Below are 17,570 nucleotides of genomic sequence, written 5' to 3' on the forward strand. Positions count from 1 at the left end.
CAAAGTACTATATAAGTTGTTGTTATAAGAAAGTTATAAAAAAAAGTTATTAAAGTCACATTTTCCATATTTAAACAAGACAATGAAAGAGGAATACATCACCTCTGCATACAAGTTCTACGTGCTATCATTTAAAGGATTAAACTCCTATGCCATCCTCATAGTGATCCCACACCCATTCTTAACTCATAAAATACATCCTTCTTCCTTTTTCATATTGGTTCGACTGCATCCATAGGTTAAAGAAAAACCTTCTTCTCCCCTTCTATTCTTTTCTTTCTTCTTCTGCTATTTATTATTTCCATAGATCCAACCCCAGTTTTCCAACTCTCCTAATCTCAATGTAACCTCCCAGCTTCTCTTACCATGCTATTACCTTTTCATGCACTCAAAAGCAACCCTACAACCCATCTTATCCTTCCTTCACCATTTATCAAATTCCTATTTACTTCTTCAAGCATAAACCTAAGCTGCTTTCCAAAGAACCCCAACATAAACTCTTCTTTCCTTCGATTACTTTATGAAAACTTTGCTTTTCTCTATCCTTACCTCAAACACGTTTATATCCCAAACGCTCATTCTTCAACTTCCTAATCTTTTTTCTTCCATTCCCTTGTACTTTCACATATAATATAACCCTACCAGTTTTAAACTTACTAAAATTCTCTCACCACAATATTAACGTTTTAAACCCTCCATCTATATCAAACAATATAAACCATAACCTTCTCTGCATCCAATTCACATAACTCCTTCTCTTCTAAACAAACATATGAATCCCACTCACAAGCAACCAAAAACAATACCAAGAATAATGACCAGAATTCCATCCAAATCCAATACACATAAGATGATCTAGCTACTCCCCTTACCTGCAGGAATCCAAAGATTTGCTCACGCTCTTGGAGGACCTTCATGTCCAAGGAGATCTTCTTTCTCTCAATACAAATGCCTTCCCTTCTTCACGCTTTAGGTTCTCCTCCTATACCTTACACTGCTATCGTGATATATTCACCGGAAACTCCTCTTGCGAACCTGGAGGGGGGCGCCGCTACGGTCTCCGAGGGGCTCAAAGTAGAGGACGGCGAAGTTGGCGACCGGAATTCCGCCGCAAGTCAATGGCCTAAAGAGGAAACAATGGCTTTGCTCAATATAAGGTCTGACATAGACGTTGCTTTATACAAACCCCAAAGCCCCTCTCTGGGACCAAGTCTCAAAGTAAGTCCCTCTTCGTTTCCCCTGGAATCCCCATTATTCTCAAGCTTATTCCCTAATTAGTAATGCTAATGTTACACATATATGTACGATACTGTATACATTATAGTCGGACATAGTTAAGTTGAACCATTTCTTTTTGTCTGTGTGATGATAACGTAGTGATTGAATTAATTTGAAAATCTTTTGTATATTCAGGAAATTAGCGGAGTTAGGTTATAATAGGAGTTCGAAGAAGTGCAAGGAGAAATTCGAAAACATTTACAAGTACCATAGGAGAACCAAGGAAGGTCGTTGTGGCAAATCCAACGGTAGCAAGACTTATACATTTTTCGAGCAATTGGAAGCTTTAGAAGGATACCACTCACTTCCGACTCCCTCTGTAAGTGCCCCAGAAACAGCAACGACGAAGACGACCCACGTGCCCGACAACAACACCAACGTCCCAACAACAACACCAACGTCGATGTTATTTTATATGCGGTTCCGTGTTCCGTGAGTGCATCCGTAAGGGAGCTTTCTTGGGAGCATTCTTAAACCGGATGTCAACTTTCGTGCACGGTCGACATCCACCTTCCTCACCACCAGAAACTCCCATCCCAAGGTAGAGCAAACCCAATTCAGCCACTACTTTCTCTCTTCTTTCAGTGTTCTCATACTATTCGTTGCCACCATCAATTATATAGTCAGCTTTTTCCCTGAACGCAGACAGGGTCTTAATGGTTTGGTCAACAAGTGCACCAGCCTTAAATAGCATTATGATCACCCTAGGCTTTTGAATGGAATGATCAAAAGCTTCAGGATCATGGTAGCGATAAACTGAAAGATTTCCTTCCACTTTTGCTTCTTCTACCGTCTCATCAACTTTGTGGTTCGGTTATAAACAGAAATGAAAAAACTTTTGTCAGCAATATTCAGTGCTAGATTTTGGTAAAACTATTTTTGGAATAAAACAAAAATAGTGGAGAGGTGTAGAAAGCAGTTGGAGTGGTGAAGAGAGTAACTTTCATTAACAAATTACAAAAATTTCAACTTCATCCGATTGTGGTTTAAACACATTGAAGAACTCACTTAATTATAAGTTTTTATATAAAAAAGTAGATTTTTTAATTAAAATCTAAATAAAATTAAATCCAAATAATTTAATAATATAACTTAAAAATAATAAATTGAGTAGATGAACCAACTTGCCTTACGGTGGTTGATAATAAAAAATAATAAATTTTGTAATATAATAATATAATTTAACAGTGGGTTGATAACTTAATCTTGATCGTAAATTTAATTCGAGTTAGATTCTTAGTAAATTGAACTAAAAATTAACTTATTTTAAAATTAATATGCAGTGAATCGAATTGGCTTTATGAGTTTGAATCTGATTTTACAGCTTTATTTCTAGGCAACCTTGTAACCAAATTCCTAGATCCAATGAAAGTCTATAGGTGTCACATTCATGCTACCTTAATGATGATATTTAATTTTTTATTTTATATTTACTCAACACTAATAAGATTATACTTTTATTTTTAAATATAAAATCATTTAAGAAGAATTAAATAAAAAATAGAAAAATATTTTTTATGAGGTATAAAGATAAGAAAATTGAGAGGTGAGCATAGATAAATCTTCCTCATTTTAATGGTCATGGTTATTACCTTAATTTATTTCATATTGAAATGAAAGTAAAGTCAAGCGAATGTGGAGGGAGAAATTATGACAATAGAGGTGAATTAATTACCGCTTGATAAGGCCCTTCACCCGCTCCCCCTTTCTAATTTAGCAGAAAAAAAGGTAGGTTTTAACTCCCAGCCTCACGTTTTTGCAAAGTCATAACTAACTCAGATTTTGTTGCTCCATCAAAAACATATAAATAAGCACGCATTCCCAATCTATAATCGCAACACAACGCACTCTCCAGAGGGCAATCGGAGGATCGCCAAGACTTTTCCATTTGGCGGCTCCTTTTCCTACCTCGTACGTATAATTCTTTATGTTCTTCAATCAATGTGCAAACTATTCAATCCAGAAAATATAATATGTTTTCTACAAAATGTTTGTTTATTTTTCAATTTTTTTTGCAGGTTGGTGTGAACAAGGAGCTGCTTTATAAAAAAGAAAAAAAAACGATGGGGCAGAAGCAGAGACTCGTGATCATTGGCGTTTCTACCTTCTTGCTGGTGGCTATGGTGGTAGCCGTTACAGTTAGCGTGAGCCTGAACAACAAGGGAGCAAAGGATGCTGAAAATGAAGAAACAAAATCACACGTAGCTTCCTCCATGAAAGCGGTGAAAACCCTTTGCGCACCCACGGAGTACCAGAAAGAATGCGAGGACAATCTCAATGCAAACGCCGGCAACATCACTGATCCCAGGGAACTCATAAAAATCGCCTTCAACGTCACCATCTCCCGAATCAGCGACGGGCTAGGGCAAACCAAGCTCATGCACGACGTCGAGAGCGATCCCAGAACCAAGGAGGCCCTCGACACGTGCAAGCAACTCATGAACCTCTCCATCGAAGAGTTCAATCGCTCCCTCCAGAGGTTCAGCAAGTTCGACCTCAACAACATCGATCGCATCCTCACCAGTCTCAAGGTGTGGCTCAGCGGCGCCGTCACGTACCAGGAATCGTGCCTTGACGCGTTCGATAACACCACCACCGACGCTGGCAAGAAGATGCATGAGCTCTTGCAAACCGCCATGCACATGACCAGCAACGGCCTCGCTATCATCACCGAGCTGTCGAAGACTTTCTCCGAGATGCACCTCCCCAAGTCTGGCCGCCGCCTCTTGATGACCGCCGACGATTTGCCCGTTCTTGGCAACGAAACCGACGACGACTTTGACGTTCCCGATTGGGTTGAGAACCGCGGTGGCCTTCGCAGACTCTTGCATATGACTGGACGCAAACAAATGGCCCATGTGGTGGTTGCCAAGGATGGCAGTGGAAATTTCACCACCATCAACGAAGCCTTGAAGCACGTGCCCATGAAAAACCTAAGGCCTTTTATCATCTACATCAAGGAGGGCGTTTACGACGAGTACGTGGAAGTTTCCAGGAACATGACCCATGTCGTCATGATCGGTGATGGTGGTAGGAAGTCGAGGATCACAGGCAGCAAAAACTTCATCGATGGTGTGGGAACCTACAAAACCGCCAGTGCTGGTACGTCCCTTCCATTCCATTCCATTCTGTTAATTATGTTAAAAATCTCTTATAAATATAGCAGCAGAAAACTGATGAAAATAGTTATAAATGATTGCAGCCATTATTGGAGATTTCTTCGTCGCCATAGGTATGGGATTTGAAAACACAGCCGGTGCTGAAAAACATCAAGCGGTGGCATTGAGGGTTCAATCTGACAGGTCCATCTTCTACAAGTGCCGAATGGATGGGTACCAAGACACTCTTTACGCCCACGCCATGCGTCAATTCTACCGCGACTGCAGCATTTCTGGTACCATAGACTTTGTGTTCGGCGACGCAGTGGCTGTGCTCCAGAACTGCACATTCGTTGTCCGAAAGCCGTTGGCAAACCAGCAATGCATTGTGACCGCACAAGGTAGAAAGGAGAGCAACCAGCCATCGGGTCTGGTGATCCATGGAGGATCGATTGTGTCAGACCCCCTGTATTACCCAGTTAGGTTCGACAACAAGGCGTACTTGGCTCGTCCATGGAAGAATTTCTCAAGGACCATCTTCATGGATTCGTTCATCGATGACTTGATCACACCCGACGGCTACATGCCATGGCAGACATTGGAAGGTTTAAGCGGAATGGACACTTGTTTCTACGCTGAGATAAACAACCATGGCCCTGGTGCAGACATATCGAAGCGCGTGAAATGGGAAGGAATCAAGGCCCTGACGAAGGACGTAGCAACAGGATTCTTGCCATCACCGTTCTTCCATGGAGATGACTGGATTAGGGTCACAAGGGTTCCTTACGACTCTGGCCTGCCCTCCGCCACTCACTGATCACTTTTATTTTTCTTTTTGGGAGAGAAGTACGTGTTGCCAAATTAAATCGCCAATTCATCGCCTATCACTTTAATCTTTTTTTTTTCTTCCATTCATTAAATGCTCTCAAATGCAAGTGTCTATGAACTGGGATTTTCCTACAGTTCTCTGTGCTTGTAGGGTGCGTAATTAATTAATTAATTAGATTCCCAATTACTCTTTTGCCTCCTCTACTTTTTTTTTTCTTTCTATCTTTCCACCTCCTCCAACCTTAAACTATCCTTAATCAAACAACATTCAACTTTATAAAACAACCAGTATAAAAAAAAAGTCTACTAAAAAAAAAATTCTACCTCGTATGTAAAAAAAAACGTAAAATTTCGTTATTTATAGAAATAATAGAGCTCGTATATATGACAAAATATAATATAATATATAGAGAAAAAACATTATATTGTTTAATTTGGTTATTTATACAGATAACAAGGATGTAAGTATGTCTGAAAATTTTCTATATTACAAATCAGTAAGGTACAATGATATTTTCACACTTAAAAGTTTGTATACACATTTAATACTATCATTTTAGCATTTCAATTTTTTTTTTACAAATACAAAAATTCATATTTTTTTATGAGTATTTTACTTTTGTAATAAGTTTTCATATGGTTTTTTGTGTGTTAAAAATATAAATCTTTTTCAACAATACTGTTTGATGGAAAAACGAATTGTGGTCAACCAGCTTAAAATTCCTACACCTCCATTTTATCTTCTTTCTTTTGTTACATACACTACCATTCTTAGCATAAACTTTCAACTTCAATAGCATTAATTTATCTATCAAATCAACTTTAACATGGATGAATACAGTTCAACTTCAGTGAGAAATTTTTAACAATAGATATGTGGAATAAATTGGGAGATGAAAAATAGAAAGAATCTCATGTTTCTATTGGATCAAAGAAAAAAATAATAAATTTTTTAGATGTTGTCCATATAATAAAAATGTTACATACTCTTAATGTTGTTTACTCTTATAAATAATATTTTATTGACTTAGTCACTTTTGGATTAGAAAACCTAATGAGGTATAACTAATTAAGGTTAGAGTGATTTTAATTCATTAAAATTAAATTTCTTCCCCTTCTATAGAAAAAACTACTGCTTAACAATTTATAACAAATTCTCTTCCGCAATCATTCAAAACTTCTTTTCTTTTCGTATAATCTTCCAAAACTCTCATTTTCCTTCCTTCTTTTGTAACTATTTGCGTATTTAGGTGTTATACTATCATTTTGACTAGTATTTTTTTTCTTCTCTCAAATGTTTTTGTATACTTAAAGTTAGAATAATGGTAGCTTGCTTTTTTTTATATATATAATTAAAGTTGTTTAATAGGCCCGTGTTACATAATGAAAAAACACATTTTTTTGTTCTTTCAAATTTTCAATTGACGAATTTAATTATTGCAAGTCTATTATCTAAGTTGACGACACTTCTTGATTGACAAATATCATGGAACCTTGTTGAGTACAATTGTTCAAGACGACAACTAAAATGTATATTCATTAGTTTTAACATTTTCAATTGTTGAAGGTAAGAAAAATGAAACATTTATATTTTTCTATTTGTTACAACAATATGTCACACCTCAATCCAATATATGCATGACATGGAAATGATCACATTATAAGCATTACAATATGAAAAAGTTGGATGGGATGCAGGTGATCTGCACTCAATCTATATTGCATTCATCTAATTTAAAAAAAAAAAACTTCTAACAAAAAGACTTCAACAAAAAGTTAAAGAATTTTGCTTTAAAAGACACAAGTTATCAACATCGATACTATTATTGTTTCACTTTATTTATTACTAAATTTAATTTTGTTTGGCTAATTTAATTTATTGCATTATCACAACTTATGAAATTAAGTAACTAAAACTTTAAGCTAAATTATCACAAAGATTAGTAATAAGCGGAATCCTAACTAGATAAAAAATCATTAAAAAAATTGAACTCAAACATATGATGAAAACAAGAAATATGATCATATGATAACAAACTTAACAAAATGCAAGATCTTTTTGAAAAAAACATGTTCCTTATCTATTTCAGTTCTTGTTAAAATTATTCAAAAAAATGAAATCATGGTTTGTTGAACAATAGTTAAAGATATTGCATGATACGAATCAAATATTAGTATCCTAAAGATATTATTGCCTTACTAAAAAAGAATGAACAATAGTCAATCATGTCATGTCCAAAGGTATAAGTGAGAGAATTTTGAGTTTGGTGCAAAATAGATATTTACTCCTCAACTTTTTCAACCAATGTTATACCCTTGTCAACCAATGTTATACCCAGTTAAATTAAATAATTGATGGTGTGATTGTGGGGAGTTTCAAGTTCTTCTCCTTCTATGTCCTTATGTTATTATTGTTTGTTCATGTTTTCATTTATAACAAATCACATTATTGACCCAATCTATATCATATACAAGGCTTACTGAATACTATTTCATCATGTTTGAAATGAAAATTATTTGTGTATTTACATAAAATCAATTTTTATTTGAGACCTTTAAATGTTGCATAAACAATTAGGAAGACCAAACATATCCATAACAAATACAAAATAAGTCAAAGAATTGTTCTTATTATAGCAAAGAAAACCATAAAAAAGAAAATAATCCATTTAGACAATCTTTAATGTAATTTAATTTTCCTTTTATGCATTTAAACTTTGCTTATATAAATGCATAAAACTAAACAATTTAATTTTTATGTTAACCTTAACTTTGTATATAAATGATCAAATATTACAAAATAAGCTCCTAAAATTTTATAAATATTATCATCATCTAATTCAAACATAAACATTCTATAGATAAAAAAAACGTATTTATATACTCATAATTTTTATAGCAACATGATTTTAAATAAAACAATTATTTATTTCCTTAATATAAGTATATTTTTTCTTAAACTCATACATTACTTTTTTTTTTCATTTAAACACTAGTTATAAATAAAATAAATTTAACATGTTTTAGTAATAGAATAGGAAAACATCTATGTACACCTAACACAATTTTTGCTTTACAATAATTACACTAAAAATCATGTCAATCATGTATGGATTCTACTTAAAACGCGGTTGAAATGAAGTCATGTCCCTCTACCATGACTTCAATGTAAATAAAACATATAAAATAAAACTATATTATACTAATCAAAGTCATGTATGAATAGCACGAATTCTCCAATTACACTAAAACCATGTTGATCTAGCATGATTTCACCTTTAGAGTCAGAAGATCGTGTTACATAAAACGAATTTTTCACGTCAATAAAATTATCTCATATACGATTTGTCCATATCCATAATTTTCTTAAAATATTTTCGTTTTGATAAATTTTAAAACTAATTGCAATAGTTAAATAAAAAAAACTCTAAATATAAAAAATCAATGCAAGAGAGAAAGTTATCTTACGAAACTAGAATTTCAAATAATGAGAAAATAAAATGAGAGGTGTCTAAACTTAGAAAAAAAAATGAGATACATAATATCATATATATTTAAGAGGAAAACGAAAAACCAATGTTTTTTTGTTAAGAGATCTTGATATTAGAGGGTAGATGATATAAAAATTGAAAACTAAAATATGATTACTCTAAAAAAAAGAAAAACTACAATGAAATTTATATGCAGATAAAATTAATGGAATTTAAATATGGATGATACTAAAATTGATAAATATCAACACAAGCCATACTGAAATTCATGTCATGAATTAAAAAAAAGTTGAATTCACAGTATATGGATTGTACAAAGAACGAATCTAAAAGTTCTTATATTAATTGTTTTACAACTAATCTATAAAATCTTTTATAAAATTATTCAAAATAATAAGTAAAATTATTTGATTAATTTTACACTCTATACCAAATAATAAGTAATTGTATATCATTTGCAAACAAAATTAAGTTTTTCTTTTTTTAAATCTATGTAATATTTTAGGAGATACTACAAAGAATACAATTGAATTGTGTAATTATTTAGGAAATTTTCGGTTTTCCACAAATATAAGGGTTGGATTTCAGAGAACTAAAAAGATAACATATTTTAAAATTTGATAATATTTAAAAATAACATATTTAAAAATAAAATAAAATAAAATAATAAATTAACATATATTTTTATATGTTGAAAATTTTATTTATATACATAAACATATATTAATTTCACATACTTTTTTTATTCTTTAGAATTATTCTCATATTGATCAGAAGCTTATGAAGATGTAATTTTACTTAGTTTTTTAACATATATTTTATTAAAAAAATGTTTTCAACAGATATTTTTTTTCTTTTTATAATTTTTTATTCAAATAAAAATTATTTCTTTTTATATTATTAAATGACTGTACAAAATTGTAAACAAAATTTTAAATCAGTACAAAATAAACTTTAACTCAATATATAATTAACATCGGGAAGTCACAAAGGAATAGGAGGGATCAGGATCGAAATAAACTTGTGAGTAGACTCAATCCAAAGCAAACCCTCCCAAGTTTTTTTATGGCGGCCTCCTCTTCTTCACTTTCTTCCTCTGACGTATCCTCTCCTCACCGTCGCCGGCGTCATCACCGCCACCGTCGAGAGCGCGACAAGGACTCCCTCAAGATCCGAAAGAAGACCAAGTCTCAGTCCCGCGGTAAACGGCGTCGTAGGCATCACCACCACTCTTCCAATTCCGATTCCGATTCTCATTCATCATCTTCTGTCTCTGATTACTCTAGGTTCTCCATCTAACCCTCACATAACATACGCCTTTTGATTATTTTATCTCATGTTGTTATTTTTATGTACATGCTTTGTTTCAATGGTTGTTCTGATACAAATACAATTTACAGACTCTCAATTCTGATAGCGCTTAAGTTCTTAATCCTTTTTGAGATATATGTCTTAAATATTGGTTAAAATAACCTAATTTCAGAAACATAGATTATAATCAGAGAAAATGTTATTAACTATTTTCAACCATGGGAAGGGAATCGCACACTTGTAATATAAGTAGTTTATTCAAACATTCTCTCTGTCCCGGGATGATCATTAAGCATAATTGGTTTTTTCAAATTGGGGATTGAGATAAATGTTCCTGTTCCAACATTAAGATCTCTCATTACCTTATTATTATGTATAATGGAGCTACCATTATGACTATCAGAAACATATTTTGATGACACTTGCTATTGACTGTGAATTTCTAAACATGATTTGTTCATAATGTTTGTGGTTAGTAAGTTGTTTGACAAGACTCCAATCCTTTTGCATATTGCATAAGAAGTTACTTCAGCGTGCCTGTATTATTTATACGAGTTATGGATTTCAAATAAGTGTAGCAACAGAAGAGTAATGAACAGATTAATCTGGCTTTGCCATAACTCTTTTTGTTATCTTTATTACTTCAGAAGTGAGAGTTCTTCTGATAGTGAGCGTGAAGCATCTCACCGTTCAAAGAGGCACAAAAGGAGTGACAGACCAAAGAAGGTGAATTGTTAGTAATACAGTTATTATTCAATTTTATTCTTGGCCATTTACCTCACGTCTTCCCTTCCTTTAGAATAAGGAAAAGGATAGAAGTAAAAGCCACCATCATAAGCGGCAGAAACATAAAGTAAAAGAGGTAGGTCACTTTTTCATACTTCTTTATTTTTATTCATGTGTATTATTTTCTTCATACTTAAAATTCTAAGTCAAGTAAGTGGCCCTGGAATGTGGACTATGTTCATATTGCTGAAGTTTTTCTCTCTGGATTCTTATATAAATCTAAGATTCATCTACATAAGACACATCCATATAATTTTCTACGATTCTATCATCTTCTGCAGTTTGAAAACCCTGATTTGATGTCATTAATCCTTGTATACGATAAATTTTTTTTTTTTTCGAAGTTGCAAACCTTCTTCCAAACACAAAGTTTTGTACAGTTCAGTGCAAGATGCTCATGATACTTTCTGCCTATTTTATGTATTGGCTCTTTGAAATTGGAGCTGGGATCTGTGGAATGTTTGGGCGCTTGATCGACTTGATTGATGTTTCTTGGTGGGGTTTGTCCTGGCAATGGGAGCTTTATATAGAAGCAGCATGATGAGAGGAGAAGCAGCCCTGTGCAGCTTTCCAAGGTTTGTATTGTAATCTATATCAGACTTTCAATGCATTTAGTTGCGTCTATGTTTTCTAATTTCCTAACTTTCTGTAATGGATCAGTTTTTAGGACGTGACAAAGATGATGATGTCCGTCGGAGTGCTGTATCTGGCAAGAAGGTAGGGATGTGTTATTTGATTGTACCTTTGATTTGATGCTGTTATTGGCAGTAGCAATCTAGATTTTATTTTATACTTTTATTTTTTTGTAGATTCTTCTGAAACTTGAAAAATCGAAGGAAGATAAAGTGGCCGAAAGCAAGAGAAATGAACTGCTGAACTTTTTAAACGCTAGTTTTGATTAGTGGGGTACAAGCAAATCTGCAAAGAACCAAATTTACTTACATGGGTGCATAAATTATTCTTACATTATAAGAACCAGCAGCCTTCCATTTCCTTGGGAAAGGGGAGGGGAGTATATCTTTATATTGTGCTTACCATTTTCAGATGAGGGATTTTCGAACCAGCAAATTCCTTACATGGTATTTTGAGATTGGAGAATCATTGTGCTATTTGGCAACATAGTTTTTTCTTGTATTGTTTATTTGTTTTGGGCACATGTGACTGAATTATTGAAATTTGTTCCCCTCTTGGTTTTTCCCCAATGAGCGTTCTTAGAATAGGTTTGGATCGAATTGAATCAACCTAAATATCCTAGGTTCAATTCTTTTTCATTGCCTTTTATTGATATGTCATTTCTAAGTAGCATTATAATTCCTTGTGGCATCTCTTGTCTTCTTTGAATGGATCAATCTCTTTTATTTTTAATATCAGCTGTCTATTCTTTCTCTTTTATCGCTTACCTTGCAATAGGTAAATTATCTTCGGAAAGGTAGTTATGAATACTAGTTTGTTTTCAAAGGGAGGGTACTGGAGTAGTTTCTTTCAGGTGTTGGGAAATTTTAGTAGGAATAGCTGCAAAACTTCTTTCATATGACACATTTTACTCATTTTTGTCCTTGTCAGTAATCCAGAAGTTAAAAATAATTTTTAATTTGTGCATTCGTGAAGTTTTTGGATGTCCAATTTAGAAATCCTTTTTTCTAATAAAAAAGTTTATAGGTTGTATAGTTTATAAGTAAAAGATGACTTTTGGATTCTGAAAGTCACCCATTCCTAACCTGAGTGGATGTTAGACTTGCTTTCACATAGTTGGTGACATCATAACACTCATAGACTCACTTGGTGTGGGTTTAGTCTTCCTTGTATCCCATGATTGGGGGATGGTACCTATGTTTCGTTCCGACAGAATCAAAGCCTATGTTACCCTCCCTGTCCCTTACATGCCTAGAAATCTAAAAATGAAGTCACTTGATTTGAAACGAGCCTTATTTAGGATGTGTTCACATGGATTTTTGATTTGAAGGAGAGAGTGGATACATTTAAGAGTAAACTGAGTCTTATTATTTTTTTATAAGTATTTGGAGGTGATTCAAAGTGAATTTAAAAATAAAATTTACAAAAATTTAGGTAAGATTTAATCGATGTGATAGATATTTTTTTTTAATAGTAAAAATTTAAAATTATCAAATATCCTTAATGGCAGAAGTAATATAAAAGAATATTTATTGATAAAAATATTATAAGTTGATAGAAAAAATTAAAATTAATTATAAAAATGAAATAAATTTGTATTCAAGTAAAGTAAAATTATTTTGTTTAAAATTTAATCTTTTAAGAATATAATTTACTCAAAAGCTATGAAAACACCATTTCGCAAGGTGCAACTTTCATTGGAATCGATTACTCCAACCTCATAACTGATTACGAGTTCTTCTACACACATAGTGGAATCAATTCCACCTCAGTCTGGAATCAGTTATGCTTGAACCTAATTCGCTGATCTTTATCCATCTTTTTCGTCTTCATCTTCCAGTGCTTCACTCTGTTTTTTACTTCGTTTTGAATGAAATATTTTCAAGGGTAAAAGTGGTCTTTTGTTGATAATCACCCTTAAATCTCATGTCATCAGTTCAGATGGAGAAAGCATTGCATCCTGCAAATCAACGTTCATCCTTCCTTCCAAATCCGTTCATGCAAACATAAATTAAATCTCAAATATGTTTGTGCCAATTTGCCTCAACAGTGAGATCCACCTAAACTAACAAAGTCTTAGAGATGATTCTTATATTTCTAGATTTGACCTTAATGTGTAATAAATTACAATTGAAAATTAAATGGATAAAAGGTCAATCTTCTTTATTTGAGGAACCAATCAAAGTTTAGGACAATCTTTGGGTGCCTTTTAAAAAAATAAGTTTTTAAACTCATCTTAATGTAATTTTGGTATAAAAAAACTATTTATCCTTTCCAATATTGTTATTCATCTTCTAGTTTCCTACTATACGTTATCGTTGTTCATCTTTTAGGTTTTCTAGTGTTCAAAACTTTCACACTAGGTAGGTGGTTGAATGAGCTACCAACGAGAGAGACTAAGGTCGAGGATTAGAGCGATGACATGTGGGAGATTATTCAAAATAGTTGTTTCTGGAATCTCAACCTCAGAAAAAATGGGTTGGACAATATGCCACTATATTGTAGTGGGTGTGGTGGTTCGATTCTCATTTTTGCACCATGCAAAGTCAAAGTACGTCCTACACGACCATCTCGTCACCTCCAGCATCCTTCGACAACAACTATATGCCATGATCACAAATTTTAGATTCTGAAAATTTGATAGGAGAGCGTGAATGCGACAACAAATTGCTCAATAAAAACATTTTATTGTGATTCTATTGTACCTGTAAAGCACGTGAAAGAATATTAAATCATTGTCGACTAGCTTGCTTTAATCTATAGAGATATTTCTATAATAAATTGAATGTCAAACCCTATTAAAACATATCCAAAATCTTAAGTAGTGGGATTCATGTGTCAAGAAGTGAGTGAGCGTCTCAGTTAGTGGAGAACAGGTGACTGCAAGGGAATGACCGTTCGTTTTGAACGACGACAGTATTTAAGGCAAAATTTCAAATGTCGTGCCACTTCTCTACATGCCTTTCTTCTTCCCCACCCTGCTGAAACCATTTTCTCCTTCTTCTCTCTAAAATATCCTCCTTCTCTCTAAGAGGTTTTAACCATTTCTTCTTCCAACCACCTCTCAGGCACCGTCTGAGCACTCCCGGCGTCAAGGGCGTTCGTTTGAACCGATCAGTTTTGGATTCTGGATTGGTAAGTTCATCTCTCTCAGCCGAGTGGTTTTCTGTACATGCAAACTCAGTTTTCGGTTACATGAGTTCCTTAACCCATTTCTGAACGCCTTTCTAGTCTTTCATTTGGTTAGTTTCGTAAATCGTGATCGTAGTCTTCTAAGAGATTGATGGTGAGCTATTCTGTTCAAATTGTGAACGTTCGGTCACGCTTAGAGGTAAGAGAAGCTTATATAATTTGATTTAAATTCTTGTTTGAACGTTGGCATGTTTGCATGATACGTTGTTTGATTATTTGATGAATATGAGATATGTGTGTACTGCTTGTTTGGACGTGTGGATGGATGAATGATGCATGTGGTGAATTGAGTTGAGATAGGGATTGATCGTCAACTGTAGTATTCTGAGTAAAGGTGGTAATTTGGTCGAGCATCCGTCTATATTAGGTTCTCTTATACAAGGAATTACGGTAATAACGAGCGTGTTATAATATTAGAATGTAAATATGAGTGATCAGCCTAAGTGTTGTTCTCCTTTAGACTTCCTGAACAGTTTTAATTAACGTGTCATATACTACTCAAGGTCGTAGACGTTATCGTTCTTTTCATTCAGAATAAGTGGTGGCTCAATGATGAGTCGATATTTTATTCACTTTACTTAGTTTATTGTACTAGAATTAATCAGGGAATTGTGCTTAAATGTCCTTTATTTTCCCATTTTCATAAATTGTGCTTAAATTGACCAGTAATTCTAATTTTGATTAATTTAAATTATCTAAGTCAATTATTTGCATTATTAATTACAGGGAAAATTTTGGAAATACTTGTGACATTTGGACTGCTGAAACGAGAAAAGCTATGCTACTATATTCTTTTTGAAGATGTATTTTCATTGAAAAATGAACGAGTGATTAAATGAGATGGTGGGGAGTACACGGACTTTGCAAATTTAAAGGGGACCAGAAGCAATGTTCATAACATATAATGGAGTGAGATAATGGAGGGCCACCTCACGGTTTTCAGAACTTTGGATGTGCTTTTTCACTAAAAAAAGAACTCACGGCTGAAACAACACTAAGTGTAGAGCCCTTATTTAATTTTTGTGAAAGAAAGCTTCTTTGCTTTGAAGTTTGCAAAAGCGGGACCACCACACTTTGACTTGGTCGGAGCGTGATGATAATAAGAAGAGTAATTGCACTGGCTGGAAAAGGAGACTCCATGACCTCACGTTCAGCATGTCACAGCCACCTAGGATTGGAAAATTCATCTTGGCTTGAAGAGGGAGCAGCTGCACTTCACGCTCTAGCTCATTCACATCCAGCACCCGTCCACAGTTACACGTCCAGCAGCGTCCAGCTGGGGAAGCAAGAAGACCGTTCAACACTTCACTGCACCAGCTGTTCCAACAGTACGTCCGGCAGCAGCAGCAAAGAGTGATGGCCAGTAGTGATGTCTCAACATGGAGCAGCTGCAACCACCACTTGTCACGGCTTGGCTGGAGGAAAAAAAGAGGATTCATTCACTTCATGGAGGAGTAGCATGTTGTCACGGCCAGGAGGTGCATGGTGTCTCGGCTGGAAAGAAGAAAGTACAGCAGATGTCTCGGCTTTGGAGCATCCAACCGCCACTCTCTCGGATGATGCATGAACGGGAGCGTGGAGATGAAAGGAAGATTGGTGTGTCACGGCTGGAAGACGAGGATCCACCACAGAGGAGAAGTCACGTTCAATCTGGAGCAGCCGTGAGGGGCTGGAACGGTGGCTGCAGCAAGAGGATGTGAGCTTCTTTCTTTGGGAAGATAAGCATGGAGACTAGGACTGAAACGAGAAGCGGTGATGATTTTTGGAAAGTTGCACACACCAACAGCAACAAATGTCCATGTCCAGTAACCTTCTCTGATCAAGCAGCAGCGCCCAGCAAGCAGTTTCACGTTCCAACTTCCATCTCCTCCACGACCCACAACAGTCGACGTCCACCATGGCAGCAGAGAATGAAGATGCAGCAACGTGTTGGAGCAGCTGCAACGCATGGTCCAGCAAGAAGAGTAACACTTGGGGATGTCTCGACCTTGCAAGATGATCCACGTTCCAGAAGCTTGAGAGTGGGAGCCACGGTTGAAAATATTTTCCATGAGAGAAGAAGCCCAACCAGCAGTTGCAGCAGCCAAGTCCGGGTTTGATCAAAGTGATACACATGAAGAATGAAGTTGGAGAGGAAGAACCCAGCAAGCACAACAGAGAAAGTTGGAATGTGATGTTGTCGAAGCCACGGGTCCAAGAGAGCAGCTGCATAGTGATGGATGATTCACGGGAAGAGAATGAAATAGTGAAAAGAGCCCACATGAAAGGAATTTACGTGATTTTTGCTGGAAAAGAAGAAGAAGAAAAGTTGGCAAAAGGAAAGGCTCACGGGTTCAGAGAATTGGCAATAAAAAGAGAGCATCAGGCAGATATTGGGTATCAGATTTCAGCATCAGATTTTAGGTAGTTTAGGTGTAGTGTAAGAAACTCACGGTCCTGGAAGAGGCTTCTGCCTCTTCCTTCTTTTCCAGTTCTATTTTTCAAACAGTGCATGAATTTTATTTCTGAAGCGTGTAGTTCATTTCACAGTTTGATCATTTCATTTTCATTTTATTTCAAGTGTTGAATTTTAATTTAAATGTTGAATCCCTGATGAATTTGATTTTCAGTCAAGTGCTTTTATTTTTACCGTCTTTTTTATTTTACCGTTTATGATTTTCTACATTGTTAAATTCTATCATTACATTTTACCGTTCATTTTATTTTCAGATGTTTCCTATTTTTACCGTCTTTTACCGTTTTTGTCTTATTTAAATTCCAGTTTCCAATTTTATTTTCCATGTCAAAAACATCCACAAAACCCCCGACTTCATGTTAAAATCTAAGACTGAACCACATAAATTGGTCCTTGAGAGACGACCTAGGAGTCACTTCCTAGTTATACTGCATATTTTCGTGCACATCAAATTTGTATGACCGCGACAGTCGTACCACTCAATTGTGTGTATATATA

At 34.8% G+C, this 17,570-nt stretch overlaps 2 protein-coding genes across 2 annotated transcripts; both read left to right on the plus strand.

Moving 5' to 3' along the window:
• The first annotated feature begins 3,125 nt into the window (after positions 1-3,125).
• On the plus strand, positions 3,126-5,403 carry LOC108341535 (putative pectinesterase/pectinesterase inhibitor 28). The gene is made up of 3 exons (XM_052878799.1): positions 3,126-3,189; positions 3,297-4,380; positions 4,481-5,403. Exons 2-3 carry the CDS (start codon positions 3,342-3,344, stop codon positions 5,191-5,193), a joined length of 1,752 nt encoding a protein of 583 aa, XP_052734759.1. The 5' UTR covers positions 3,126-3,189; positions 3,297-3,341; the 3' UTR covers positions 5,194-5,403.
• A 4,270-nt stretch (positions 5,404-9,673) lies between these two features.
• On the plus strand, positions 9,674-12,157 carry LOC108341892 (uncharacterized). Its single transcript, XM_017579558.2, has 6 exons — positions 9,674-9,981; positions 10,654-10,732; positions 10,806-10,868; positions 11,323-11,367; positions 11,453-11,509; positions 11,602-12,157. Exons 1-6 carry the CDS (start codon positions 9,761-9,763, stop codon positions 11,692-11,694), a joined length of 558 nt encoding a protein of 185 aa, XP_017435047.1. The 5' UTR covers positions 9,674-9,760; the 3' UTR covers positions 11,695-12,157.
• Positions 12,158-17,570: the final 5,413 nt, after the last annotated feature.

This window comes from Vigna angularis, chromosome 6 (genome assembly GCF_016808095.1).
Source record: "Vigna angularis cultivar LongXiaoDou No.4 chromosome 6, ASM1680809v1, whole genome shotgun sequence".
Classification (NCBI taxonomy): Eukaryota; Viridiplantae; Streptophyta; class Magnoliopsida; order Fabales; family Fabaceae; genus Vigna; species Vigna angularis.

Bases quoted from the DNA above. Each gene is read 5' to 3' on its own strand.
- LOC108341892 (XM_017579558.2), top strand. From the start codon at position 9,761: ATGGCGGCCTCCTCTTCTTCACTTTCTTCCTCTGACGTATCCTCTCCT. The intron at 9,982-10,653 runs GTTCTCCATCTA...TTATTACTTCAG, and splicing joins TCTGTCTCTGATTACTCTAG to AAGTGAGAGTTCTTCTGATA. The intron at 11,368-11,452 runs GTTTGTATTGTA...GTAATGGATCAG, and splicing joins GCCCTGTGCAGCTTTCCAAG to TTTTTAGGACGTGACAAAGA.
- LOC108341535 (XM_052878799.1), top strand. From the start codon at position 3,342: ATGGGGCAGAAGCAGAGACTCGTGATCATTGGCGTTTCTACCTTCTTG. The intron at 4,381-4,480 runs GTACGTCCCTTC...AAATGATTGCAG, and splicing joins CTACAAAACCGCCAGTGCTG to CCATTATTGGAGATTTCTTC.